At 51.1% G+C, this 13,863-nt stretch overlaps 1 protein-coding gene and 2 long non-coding RNA genes across 3 annotated transcripts in view; 2 read left to right on the forward strand and 1 right to left on the reverse strand.

Moving 5' to 3' along the window:
- Positions 1-13,863, forward strand: part of LOC122381109 (calcineurin B homologous protein 1-like) — a 16,535-nt gene continuing 2,672 nt past the window's right edge. Inside the window, exons 1-4 of the mRNA XM_043364910.1 lie at positions 1-235; positions 1,078-1,161; positions 1,350-1,516; positions 3,907-4,097. Of these exons, the coding sequence (XP_043220845.1) occupies positions 1,095-1,161; positions 1,350-1,516; positions 3,907-4,097 (425 nt within the window). The 5' untranslated portion in view covers positions 1-235; positions 1,078-1,094. The remainder of the gene's footprint in view (positions 236-1,077; positions 1,162-1,349; positions 1,517-3,906; positions 4,098-13,863) is intronic.
- On the forward strand, positions 7,116-9,932 carry LOC122381111. Its single transcript, XR_006256474.1, has 3 exons — positions 7,116-7,335; positions 8,670-8,743; positions 9,063-9,932. It is a non-coding gene; the product is annotated as an uncharacterized LOC122381111 (long non-coding RNA).
- Positions 10,395-13,863, reverse strand: part of LOC122381110 — a 3,639-nt gene continuing 170 nt past the window's right edge. Inside the window, exons 2-4 of the long non-coding RNA XR_006256473.1 lie at positions 12,646-12,809; positions 12,222-12,299; positions 10,395-11,487 (exon numbers count right to left, since the gene is read on the reverse strand). This is a non-coding gene — a long non-coding RNA (uncharacterized LOC122381110). The remainder of the gene's footprint in view (positions 11,488-12,221; positions 12,300-12,645; positions 12,810-13,863) is intronic.

Here is a 13,863-nt window from a genome sequence, read left to right on the forward strand (position 1 = left end):
AAACATAAAATATTTCATGTTTTGTATATTTTGCAAATAATGACATGAAAACTGAATTTTTAGCAGAATATACGACATTTCTTGTGACCTTCGTGGTTACGAAATTCACGTGATTTGTCATCGACGATTTCCTTGGCAGTCAAGGACGGTCCGCCATCGAGGTGGGGAGCGCAGCTGGTGCTTGCTGGTGCCCGTAGCGCTCGGTCTTCTAGGCGGTGCTTCACGTCCTTGGCTGGTAAGGCCCATCGATTTCATTTGCTTTTAAGACAATCAAGCACTCAAAATACCCAGACACATCTTCACTCTATGGTCTTTTGATATTGGTATTGAATTTTCGGTTTATTGATATTTTACCAGTTCAGGTTCACTTGATTAGGATACAATCGTCAAATTGCCCATTTGCATAGGTGGTATCTCTTTCTTTTGGAGATTTTTTGCCTAAAAATTATCTGAATTTGAAGTGTACGAGCATTGAAATTGCTTTGGTTCTATGATTTCCTGAACCGGGACCGTTGTGTACAATAACGAGCATCTACTCCAAGTTCCGGCTTGTAGTGGGAGATATCTGTCTGTATTAGTAAGCCTGGGGTCCCAGGAAGATGCCGGATTGGGATGATGGAGATACATAGACCAAAACAAACCTTACCTGACCTGACCTGACCCAACCTTACCTACAACCTACAAACCTACAACCTAGCCCTACAACCTACCCTAAAAACCTACAAAGTTACAACCTACAACAGTATCTGGCATATTCCTTGGATGCCAGGCTTACTTATACTGTTCTGTCTGCTTGGCTCATTAACTTGCCATGGTTTGTCTCAGTGTCTGGTGTCTGGAATAATAGCCTCCAGCAATACTGACTGTTTCATTTCAGTTTGCCAACAGGCTATAGTTAGCACTTAATTTTCTAGTTTATTTTGATTAGACCTAATAAGCTTTGACAGTTCTCTTAATTACAAGTACATCATTTTGGGTTTAGCTTATCAAAATAGAATTGTGCTAGAGCTGGTTGATCTTGCTAAAGAATATGTATTTTTATTTTGTATTATTCAATATTTTGACCTTTTGTTTCAGTTTCACTCAAGACCAAGATGGGTAATAGCAACTCAGTTACTCTGCAGCCTGAGGAGGTGGAGAGGATGCAGAATGAAACTGGATGTGAGTACATTATTGCAAGCAGTACATTCTGAGTTATTTTGTAGGTTGTAAGATTTTTCTATCTCTTCTTTGAATTAAGTTATCATTTTATGTTGTTTTATGCTGTTTAGAATTCACATAAGTTGTTACTGCTCATGCTATTTCCAGCTGAGTGTCTGACTCCTTTGACGACCTTTGGTTCTCCGCAGTCTCGGCCAGCCAGATCGAGCGTCTGTACAGCCGGTTCACGACTCTGGACAAGTTCGGGAACGGCGCGCTCTCGCGCGAGGACCTGCTGAGGATCCCCGAGCTGGCCATCAACCCGCTGGGCGACCGCATCGTGCACGCCTTCTTCAGGGACGCGGAGGACGAGTCGGTCAGTGGGGACGGACGGAGAGCCGGGACGCGACATCGGGGTTAGTTAGGAGAGACAGTCGGTCAGTGGGGGCGAGCGGGACGGACGGGCGGGAGACAGGCGACGGTCGGGTTAGTTAGGAGACATGCGGTAAGTGAGAGACGGACGGGCGGGCGGGGGGAGGCAGGCGACGGTCGGGTTAGTTAGGATACAGGCGGTAAGTGAGAGACGGACGGGCGGGCGGGGGGAGGCAGGCGACGGTCGGGTTAGTTAGGATACAGGCGGTAAGTGAGGGACGGCCGGGCGGGCGGGAGGCAGGCAGATGACAGCCGACTTGATAGGCGATACATGGTAAGTTGGGAGACGTTAGTAAGATTTGAGATACATGCACGGTTACTGGTTACTGGTTAGTTTTGAGATGGATATTGGATAGCATTTAGAAAAAGGAAGCCATGCCAGTAACGTCGGTCGTTTGAATGCAATCTCTCTGCATCGGCTAACAATCTGGGAAATCTGGGTGAGTCATGGCATTCCCAAACAGTAGTGTCTCGATCCCGGTTCGTTTTTACGCCATCCTGTCCAGTCCTGTCCCGCATCTATTGGCCATTCAGTCAGTGTCGCGTCTCACTCCACGGGCATGGCAGAAACCACCACTGCCATCCTGTTTCGTTGTAGTCCATACGGCCCACTGTCCCGTTCCGTCGCTGCTCTATCCGCGTGTGTCGGCGGCTGGCGGCGGTAGCTGGGCGCCGGGCGCTCCACATAAACATGGCGTGTGACCTGTGCCCGGCGCTGTTCCCATGGTGGTCCGTCTCCCGGCCGCGGTTCGTGCTGAGTCGGCACGGCGCCCTCCGCCGTCCCGAGCGGTACCGACGGCCAGTGGGCGGTGAGACCCGCGGCCTGTGCTCTGGTGGGCCTGGAATACATTCTCCGGTACTCACGAGTCACGCGAGACTCATATGTGGCCGGTAGATGAGCGGAAGAGGTCGGAACCGGGGGCGAACTTGGACGGTCCGTGGTATCGTTGTGTTGTCTCATGTCTGGTCCATAACGCTCTGTGAATTCTTTCGGGTAATGGTGTGCCAACTGGCAACATTTCGGCTGAGACGGGGATAAATTGGTCGGTTTTACTGATCCAGTATAGCGAACATTGAACTTATTGACGGAAAGACCACCATTGCTTGTTGGCAAGGCTAGGAACGACATTAAACCTTAAATTGATTTATTTTTTTGTGATTCTTCTAAGTTGTTGAAAGGTATAGTGATGACTGTTGCTATATTTTACATCGCACCTACTGAGCACTCGACGCTTCATCAACATGCAGTTTCAACGAGGAAAATTATGGGTAGAGTGACGAAACCACGGACGTCTTGTCTTAGATCAAAGTGCCGCTTTTAGTATACCGTCCACGTCACTTCCAGTGGAAGTTCGCGATGCGCTCATCGTCGGTGTAATGGGCCTTGGGATTAATCGGTGTAATGAGGCCATTTTGCATAGTCCCTTTGTTGCGTCGGTGGCACGTAAGCAGCACTGCGTCATTGTGGTGTGTGGCGGGCGGCGATTTTCCCTGGGCGTCCTTTCCTGCTCGGTGGTACGTCACGCCGGGCTGGGTGTCGTGCCGCGGGCCGGAGGACGTCATCACCGGGACTCTGTACCTGCGAGTGCCGTCCCTTTCCGAGGGATTGCGTGCGCCGTGCCGCTGACCGTTTGACGTCATCGTCCCTCTGTGTCTGTGCTCGCCCGTCCCTGTCAGTAGAAGTGGGAAGGGGGAGGGGTTGCGTGCATTGACTCCCGGTCAGTGGCGTGACTGGCTGAGCGACGGCGGAGTAAACAGGCTGAGAGGGAACACCGAGGGGCAGCCGCCAGGGAGTCCTTCGAGCGACACAATCTTTACAGCAAATATGAAGTTTAGTTAACCGGGGCAGTGTCAACATTCTCATACGCTAAAGGCTGATTATTTCCAAGTTCGGCAATGGGTTTGTGTATAATATGATAAACCTAATTGTCGTATACGTTAGATAACAGGTTGATGCTTAAATTTTAATTATTTCAATGACTTTTAACCGCGGTTGATCAAGTTTCTATGAAATGGTCATGGTTTATCGTAATCCACGCCCGATGCGTGGATATTTTCGCCGATCAGTTGCGAACTGAAATTCCGCGATTCCCTCACACGCGTCAAGACCATGGGACGACGGCGTTCCTCTGTTCGTTTTGTTTCGTTATGGGTTTCTTGTTTCGCTGATTCCCATCGACGTAATCAAGATATCATGTCATCCCATTACCACAGATGAAAAGTGTCGTCATTATCTAATTAAATGCCCTTTATTCTCCGATCTCCGCTGCCGCTGTGACCGTTTCTTGTTACTGATGACTATGTTTGACGGCGTCCTCACCCGCTGTTCCACAGATTAATTTCCTGCAGTTTCTGAAGACGCTGGCCATTTTCCGGCCGATCCGCAAGGGTCGCGAGCCGCGCTACAACTCGCGCGAGCAGAAGCTGCAGTTCGCGTTCCGCATGTACGACCTGGACGGAGACGAGCTGATCTCGCGCGACGAGCTGCTCTGTGTGCTGCACATGATGGTCGGAGCCAACATCAGGTGAGTTGGCGGTGTCAGATGAACTGCCAACATTGGGCGGGAAGAAGTGAGTTTGCAGCGTTCTTTTTACTGTCAGCGCCGAGTGAGGAAACATCAGTTGAGCCGCCAGCGGCAGGTGAGCCGTCTCGGCCTACGTCATCGTTCTGACACGTCAGCTGAGTCAGACTCGTCAGTGACGGCGGTGTTCAGTGGTGGCGTAGGTATGGTGCAGGGTGTGTGAACAAAGGCGGAAAAGCAGGCACCACATGATCGGACTCAGTTTTGTAGGGTTTCAGGGAATTTGGATGAAAATCGCCTCCAAATGGCATTCGAACATTCGAATATGCCTATTTTTCCGAAGTTGCCTTGGTGTTTTCGTTCGATATCCTCATTGCATGCATCCCAATGTTCTATAATGCTCAGCATTGTGTACGGTGTACCCTGTAGTTATATTGTACCCATTACCCACCGCAGGCTGTAGCCAGCACCCTCAGACCAGTAGTGGCGCATTGCTGCCCGCCTGATCCGTGGCCGTTCCCACCGCCTCCTCCGTGCGCCGGCCGCGTGACCCTCACCCACACGGGCCGGCCGACCCTGAGCCCGGCGGTGACCCTGGGAGACCGCTCCCTGGCCGCGCTGCGAGCTCGTGGCGACACGAGGAGAGCGGCGGCGGAGTGGAACGGTTACCGCGCGCCCTGCGGCCCGGGTGACGGCGGCGGTGGCTTACCTATCTCCCGCGCCGATCGGGCGAACCGGTCCAGTCGCGTTACATACGGCGGGGACACGGACAGAGGACCGGGCTAGGAGCGCGCAGTGCCGGAGCCAGGACCCTGATGGGATCGGGCCCAGCGCTCCCCGGCCGGCCGGCGGCATTGTCAATCCTGTGACAATCTCACGCTAGCGTCAAACACGGGTGACGCTGCGGTCTGGTGTAGTGACGGACGGTCTGGTCACGTGATGGGGCCGTGCGCCGCCGGGCCTCCCGCGGGCGGTGGCACGTGACCGTTGGCTGTCGGCCTGGATCAGCACCCCTCCGACTGTTCGGGACTGAGTGACGAGCTGGGGGAGGGCTGCCCCCCCCCCCCCACACACACACACACATAACTACACACGAGCTGATTGGTAATCCGAGCAGTGACATGGATGTGTGGGGTGGCGGCGCGGACCGGATGTGAGCGCTCTGTCAGGATTTTCCCGGTCCCGGACCCCCGACAGTTTCCGCCTTCCGCTGCCGACTGGCGAGACGGGGATAGACGGCCGGGAATTCTATCAACAGGTCACACCTTAGGTACCTTCTCTCCATCTTAAATGCCGGCCAATTCTACTTTAGCGGTTGCGCCTGAAGTTTTTTTTTTCATTTTCCGACCAATTCTCCTTGAGCGGTTGCGCCTGAAGCTTTTCCGGAGTTCTGGGAACTCCTATATTTCATTTTTATGATGTCTGAGCAGCATGCAGTTAATGTTTGGTGTGGTGACAAAAAAACGATCGTATTATCAATTACGCGACTGCGGCTTATAACTGTTTCCCATCCTGGCTAAACGGACAGCGACGAACACAAGCTACGAGGTAGCACGGATCGTAGGACTAACTATAACCTAACCTACATAACCTAACCTAACCTAACTAATCTATACCCCAATGACCAACGCCGTCCGGGGCTGCTAACACTAAAACTTCATCATCATTACTATGTTTCCAACAATCGCCAATCGGATTCGGCACGTCTGTGGGATCTGTTTCCACCTACAAAACAAACCGACATTGAGTAGCCGAATATTTACTGGCCTCGTGTTTGGCTGTTTCGACCCTGTTGTTAGCTCCCAATGTTGCGTTGGCCCTTATGACGACGAACCTACACGCCACACGGCACGCTTGGAGTCCCTAGAGGCTTTATAAGCCGTAAGCATAGTGTTGTTGTCACCGCCATGCTCGGTTAGTCGGTCCCCAGCCCCTTGCCCCCTCCCATTCCCCCATACCACACACCTTGTGGTCGGTCGCTCGTCGATACTACCCTCTGACGAGCCGCGAAGGAGCGAATCCCTCCCTCCCTGTTCGCTTCCCGGCCGGTATAGGACCTACACGACTCTGCTGCGTAGTGCCCCCCGCCGCTCCGAGTGCGCTGCCCGCCGCCGCCTCGTCTGTAAATCACCCCGCGAGCGCCGCACGGCTCAGTGTCTCTGAGCTGCAGCCGTTCGGCTCCGGACTGTGAGCTGCAGCCGCACGGCTCCGGCCTGTGAGCTGCAGCCGCACGGCTCCGGCCTGTGAGCTGTAGCCGCACGGCCAGGTAGCAGCTGCGAATCACCGCGCAAACACCGCCGTCTCGAGCTAAATTTATAGTCTTTTGTACACCAGGCGCCCGTCGGATTTCAGCCAGGGGATGTTTTTTTGCTTTTGTGATTGAAGAAAACTTTTGTTATCCAGAGCTGAGAACATTACGGGAACTGTGAATATGTTTGCGATAATCACCCCAAGCCCTGTTGACATATCCCTAGCACCGCACTAAGCCAAGTAATTTCTGCGGCTATTGAGCCGAATATCCACTCTCACCCGGCGACGGCCTGAGGTTTGCATCACTAATCGGATTTCGGTACTGAGTTGCCTCACGCCGCCGTTCACCCCAATACCAATAAACCGCTGTGTGTGGTGTGTGAGCGGTGCGCGGTCTCCGCCGGCCTGCGCCGCGTGTCCTTGGTGCCGTTCCCGTACAGAGCCCCGATGTCAGAAAACGGGACGTGTACGAACGATTGTGCGCGGCTGGACTGTGTCGGGCTATCTGCTACCGGCGTTACAACTGCCGTGCACCTTGCACTGTACGCTGACGCGGTGACCAGTGTGTTGCAATGGCCAGTGCACCCGTTGGCTACCGTATACCAAGTGAGCCAGTGACTGCGGTAGCCGCCGTATAATGACCCCGTGTATGGGTGGATTCTATAGTGACTTAGCGTGTGGACGGCTTAAAGGAAAAGTGCCACCTTCTTGAAATATGAAGATATCGTTGGTTTTTATTTTGACATTATTATTTTCCATTTTCTTTTCAAAACCGGTGCCAGAAGTGCATAATTCGCTAAAAAGTATTTCAAACTATTTAACATATTGGTACTATGTTTATACTCTCTACCGCAGCTACTGTATGATGTCATAGCAATGACGTCACACTCAAGCCAATCAGCCTTGAGGAGGATAGACTCGTCGGACTGTAGCGGTTGTAAACAACTTGTCGCCCCGTGTGTCTGCCCGTGGCGCTAGTTATCTGTCGAAGGTAAGGGTGAAAGATGGATATAATGGCCATGGAACGCTATTTTAGGATTATTGGCGAATAGCAAGAATATAGTTTTGGTGGTTTGAAATTGTTTGTCCTCAGTGATTGGCTTGATTCTCATTTTGCGGCATAAGCGGCTGTTTGGTTACATTGCATTTTTTATGATTGTGTAATTATTATGATTATGTTCCTCCAAAGTAGGCATCACATATCAATCTCAAAGGCAGATCATCTTCTTTTCATGCCTATAATTTTCTTCAAGAATATTAATAAAAAATATTCCATTTACCCCTGCCTATCATATATCCCATGGAGCTGCCGGTGGAAGTAGGCATGCAATGTGACCTAGCATTGGCGATGTGGTTAATTAGCTTTAAAGTACTATGGAATGCTAAAGGTCATCATTTAGAATGGTTTTCAAAACATTCCACTAGGAAATATTCATTGAAACCTGAAAATTACTTACAAAATGTAAATGTATAGCCACGTCTCAAGAGCATTCAGCCGTCTTCTCAGTAAATATATAATGAAACATAATCTTACCTGACCTAGCCTTACCTACAACCTACAACGTACGGCATTGGTAAAGCTGGCATCACTGTCAGCGTATATTAGTTTGGTAGGTTGTGGGTAGGTAGGTTGCAGGTCAGTACAGGCGCGGATACAAGGGGGGGGGGCCATGGGGACCATGGCCCCCCCCTTGGCCGATTTTTTTCAAAAATAAAATAAAAAGTTAAAAAGCTGAAAAGGGGGCCTCCTGAAAATAAAGTGGCTATTCATGTTGAGATGTTGCCTGAACAGCTAGATAAGCTCAATAGACGCAGTTTTTTTTGGGGGGGCCCAACAAGTGGGAAGATGGGGCCTCCAACAGGTGGGATTATGGGGGCCTCCTGGTTTCTAATGGCCCCTCCCTTGGAGATTTTCTGGATCCGCCCCTGGGTCAGTAGGTAAGGTTAGGTTAGGTTAGATTGTTTTTAAGATTCCTTTTATCTACACATTTACCGGTTAGCGCTGACGGTGACACCAGCTTTACCGATACCCAACCTACCACCTACAACCTACAACCTAAAACCTACATTCAATGGTGGCGGGTGGTGATAATTGTTATACCTATATGATAATACTGGAGATGAATACCATACAGATTAGCTGGTATCCATGACACACTTTCTTAAGAAGAAGGTCTTCTATTAAATCATGTCTATTTTATAGGAATGAAATGATTTTTGTTGTAGTCACATTCCCTACTCTGACCATCATGTCTGATTATTTCCAGTTACCACTGACAATGCCCAAATCAAGATGCTCTGACCATCATGTCTGATTATTTCCAGTTACCACTGACAATGCCCAAATCAAGAACAACAAAGGCCCAAAGGTGGCTGTTTGGTAGTGCGCAAAGCTGCTGGTAAGTGGCATCAAAGGATAGGATGTTATTGTTGTTATGGGTTATTGTTGTCTTTCCATATTATTCTGCAAGTAAGCCTTGGAAGGAAGAGACACTATTCCGTCCTACAGAAGCCATTTAGAAATGTGTGACATGTTCAGCACTTTGAGTCAGTCGGTGCCCGGACCTCAGTCGGCTGTATGACCGTCTCCTCGTCCTCTTTTGTCGGCTCCGCCCCGTGCTGTTCTATAAGGGTGTCTGACCCGCTGCCGCTATCCCCACTGTGAGGTCTGACCCGCCGCGCGCTGTCACCACTGTCGGCCCTCTGTGTGCGCGGCAGGTGGTGGTGGACGTCTCTGCCCTGACGCGCGGCGTGCGTCTGCTCAGTGTGGAGGTGCCGCTGACAGCGGTGCCGGCCGGACCGGCTGCCTCTCCGGCGGCCGACATTGAGCGCGGCACGTGTCCGCCGCCGTTCGGGCCGCTGCAGCTGCTGCAGTCGGCGGCGCAGCTGTCCGTCTCCGTGTCGCTGGCCGTGCCGCTGGACCTGCTGCCGCGGCCGGCGCCGGCGCGCTGCGCCTACGGCCGCCTGCTGGCCGTCGTCTCGCAGCGCGGCCTGCAGCGCAGCGGCGTGCTGCAGCTCATCCAGCAGCTCAACGAGCCGCCCAGCCCGGCGGCGGCCGAGGGCGCCGCGCCGCGCCGGCCCGGCGACGTCAGCACACCTGGCATCAGCGGCTTCTGCCTGGCCGACCGTCAGCTGCACCTGCTGTTCGCCGAGGGGCGCGCCGACGCCGAGCTGGAACAGACGGCGGCCGCGCCGCGCGCTCTGCCGCGCCGCGACGCTCGACTCTGCCACCATTCGGGCCTACTGTTTAGGGAGCGCCTGTACCCGCGCCAGCCGGCCGCGTTCCGCGTGCTCGAGGACCGCCCGCTACGCGCCCAGCTGCTCGACACCCGCCTCTACACGTTACAGAAACAGGAGCCGGCGCGCGCCGTCCGCGCCATCAGAGAGTGCTTCCGCACGCAGTGGCTGTCGGAAAATGAACCTGCTTCCCAACGAGGCCGGCCTGCAACAACTGCTGGCCGGCTGTTGGCCGAAAAAAAAAGCCTTCAACCGGATGTCAGTTGTCAAATCAACGCGTATTAATGCATTCACTAGGATGGGCTTACGTAAAGCTGTAGAATTGCAAATATATAATGGCACTGTTTTTGATCCGTTCGGTATGCATTGGTATCATATGATCTCTCATTCACAGACGATCAGCTGCGAAGACCCAGATCCGTAGTAGAGGGCTCATCGAGTCCGGGTCCAGCTCCCCATACTTCCTCCACTTTGGAAACACCGCAGCGCAGATCACAGTTATACATAATATTTAGTTTTCATTCACTTCATAACCGAAGGTTGTTTGATAGGTGATATGCTGCTTGAGTTGCACCCCGGTATATCAATACGAAGCTTCCGTCCCTGCCACATACCAGTGAAGGAGGCGGCGGCGGCGGCGGCCGGGGCCGGGCTGCCCTGCCCACCGACACAGTCTGTGAAATGCCCCAACAACCTTTAAAATTCAACAGGCTTCATAAATGTTTTTTGCACCATATTTTCTCGCGTATATGAAAGCTCTAAAATGTACAATATTCCTTTCAGCCACAAGCGATATAAAAGCTCTACAAAACGTCATGTCTCTGTGTGCAAGAAAGACACATATATTGTGTATAATCGAGCGTACATGATCTGCAGCGCTGCGGAGGGCTGCTCGGTTGCCGCTTTTTACCAGTCGGCTCTAGGTCGGACATATGGGTAAACAAAATGGAATAGTAATATTAAACAATGCTACCTGCTGATGCTACTGGGCCTCTCATTGGTGAAGAACTGGCAGCCAGCCAGCGTGTTTTTGTGAGAACTGTTTTAACAGCAGCAACCGAACGGCTCTCGGGCCAGCGACCAGTGAGCGTAGACAGCACAGCGCTCCGTTAGGCATCGGCGGGCAAGCACGCATTAGCTGTGGACGGACCGGCCGCCCGAACATATTTGTCGGTATCGAAAGTATCGTGAACCAAATGACTGCTAGCGAAAAAAAGGACTGCCTCTCGTATCCATGAAAACATGTGTTCTACAAAAGTACATAATTGCTTAGTTGTCGCCAGTCACTCATTGCACCATGGCGTCAGTATGGGGCCGCGCCCCGAATCATCTCAATCGCCAGGCAAAGCATCTCAATCGACAGGCACATGGTAGTCCAGCTACGAATCCGAGCCGCGGCATCCCGTCTATGTATCTACATTACACCACAATCGAACACTGTCGGGCCACCCGAGACAGCAGTCTCCAATGTAACATCAAAACCCGCCACTCGTCTAATATCAGAAAAATGAGCATTGAGTACCTACCGAATATCGACTACAGAAGATTACAATGGGGTGCAGATCTAGCAAGAGTGTCGCGGTTCGTCTCGGCACGGCTTACAGGCCGCCGAGCCCGCGCAGGTGACCGCCAGCTCCACCTGTTCCACCTCCGGCGCGGAAGCTCGATCACAAGACTGACCTCAGTCGGCGCTCTGTGCTCGGCACAGGGCGACCGGGTCAGGAGCGGGCCGCTGCCGCCAGGGCCGCGGCCACCAGCCACGCGGCAGCGCCCGCGCACCGGCCGCCACCACCCGCTCAGCCCAGATGCGCGCCACGGCGTCATTGGGGCTTCCCTGAGCAGGATCGAACCAGAGCTGCATGCACGGCTCCGTATCCGCCGTGAACTTCCACGAGTGATCCCACACCTGAAAAAGGCGCACGGTTTGCGTCACAGCTCGGCTCACTTTCACAGTCCACGCACCGGCAGCAATTAAGGGCTACTTAGATAGTGTGCTAATAGAGCGCAATCACTTAGCTTAATCCATATAGTCAACCATGAATTGTTAATTACGAGCGAGCGAGCGAAGCGAAGTCTTTTCAATATCACGGAAAAAGCTCAGTATGAGCGGCCCGACCCGGCCCGGCCTGTAACGCTTTTGAGAGGCTTATATCTCAGCAACCGCTGGACCGATTGGCCTGCGGTCTTTTTTTTTTTTTTTTTTGTTGGCTAGCCCTATTCCCTCTACCCCGTAATTGACTACTCTTGATACATTACAGGGACCGTCGTGGCACGTGCCACGTGAAAAGTCAAGGGTGTTATTTGTCAAAAGTTGCAAAAGAAGTGATTTTGAGAGGCTCATCTCAGCAGCCGCTTGGGCGGTCTTGCGGTAAATTTTGTAGGGTAGCTGCACCCCTTCAACCAAAGGTCGGATGCTCTTGATCTATGTGAGTGACCCCCACTGCACGTGCAAAATGCAAAAAGAAGAGGTGCCGAATTTGTTCCCATTTCAATAACTCTGTAATTACTGGGGCGATTTAGCTGAAACTTGGCATACAGGTAGGCAGTAGGCACCCACCAGGCAATGCATTCCCATATGTTGCGGTTAGGGTGCTACTGCTTACTGTATTATGTGTAAAATAAAGGACGCTTGAATCTTACCTGAGTGATGTCCATTTCTTGATCACTTTCATCTGTGGGTGACCGAGCAGCGACAGCAACCCAAGGCGTATACGGAATCTGTAAAAAATCAGCACACCGTTACCACATGTTTTAATAAAACTTACCTATAGGGAGGTAGCATAAAATACAGATCAAAACAATAACATACAAACATACAGATATTCGGTTAGGTTGAAATGGCTAAAAAATATAAAAAATAAGGGCAAGGTACTAGGGCTGTAAAGCTGTAAGGGCTCGGTACTAGTAATAATTTTTGGCTAAAAATATCACAAATAAAGACTCTGCACTAAAGCTGTAATGTCTGGTACTAGGAATAACTTTAGAGTGAAGTGTTACAAAAACAATATTCAAAGTCTTTTGATAACTTTGCAGGCATTTTTATCACTTTTAAAAAATAACTTACATTCTGATCCGGCACAGCACTGTTCTTTAGACGCAAACGTTTTTGACTGTGCTTATCATGGTGCGCACTTCTTGTTAAGTTTAAGTGGTCATGTGGTCTTGGCTCATTGGTCATGCCACACACCCTCATCCACTTTTCTCTGTACTTCTTTTTTTAGCGGGAACCTAAAAGTAAAAAAGGGTCAACACATGCTTAGTCCATGCAACACATACTCTGTGTATTAAGCTGAATAGCTCCACTGAGCCCAGTTTCACCAAGTGTGGTAAACTTAATTTTGGGGTAGTTTTTGTAGTTAAGTAGTGGGGTAGTTTGGTAGTTTACCCCAAATTGAGTTTACCGCACTTGGTGAAACTGGGCTCTGGTGAGTTTCCTTTTCTTGTCAGCACATAAGTGAAAGAAAACTGTGTAGACAAGAGATGAACCAAACCCCCATGGAAAGGTAGGTGTTACCACAACCAGGAAATGGGATTTGAAGGGCTGGATAAATGTGTCTGAGTTCTGCCTTTCAGCCAGACTGGAAAACATCCATACACTACGCCGGATGCCCGTGAGCCCCTCGGCCCTCATGCGCCAAAATTTGAAGCAAGCAATTTTGAGCTGAAATTCCAGTGCATGATTTCCACTGAAAGTTGGGTGCCTGTTTGCACCAAAATTAAGCCACTTTTACATAAAGCACATGTGCATATCTACCGACCAAGGCTATATCAACCAGACAGATCGTTCCGGGGCCTCGGAGTCAGACGCTCTTCCCTTTCTGAGCGTCTGAATTAGTTAATGTTCCCATGAAAACCCAATACCACAATTTGTGTGGCACACTGTAGAATCTTAAGGTGAAACAAGGCCCAGGCCGGAAGTTTCGACTCTCTTCAGACCTGCCAGCGCCCGCAGGGCAAGTGCTGCTAGATTGACCACAGCGTGTCAAAAAATTCGGTGACAGCCATTTGCATAAACATTATGCGCCATGCGGTCACCCTGCGCCTAAAAATTCAGCTCCCACCATGCGCTGAATTTGACGCATGCAAAATTATGCTGGATGTGCGATGAAATTTTCGGGGCAACGCCGCAATCACGCCACTTCGCATGGCATATTCGGCATAACTTGCGTTTTTTATCCAGTCTGGCATTTCAGTTGTGAAAGCCTGAACAGTTCAAAAGGGTTTGCTAATCCAGGGGAGAGTTCTGTGAAAACAAAAGTAATAGAAGAGCCATTGCAATAAA

The sequence above is a fragment of the Amphibalanus amphitrite genome, unplaced genomic scaffold (genome assembly GCF_019059575.1).
Source record: "Amphibalanus amphitrite isolate SeventyFive unplaced genomic scaffold, NRLGWU_Aamphi_draft 000010F_arrow, whole genome shotgun sequence".
NCBI classification, from domain to species: domain Eukaryota; kingdom Metazoa; phylum Arthropoda; class Thecostraca; order Balanomorpha; family Balanidae; genus Amphibalanus; species Amphibalanus amphitrite.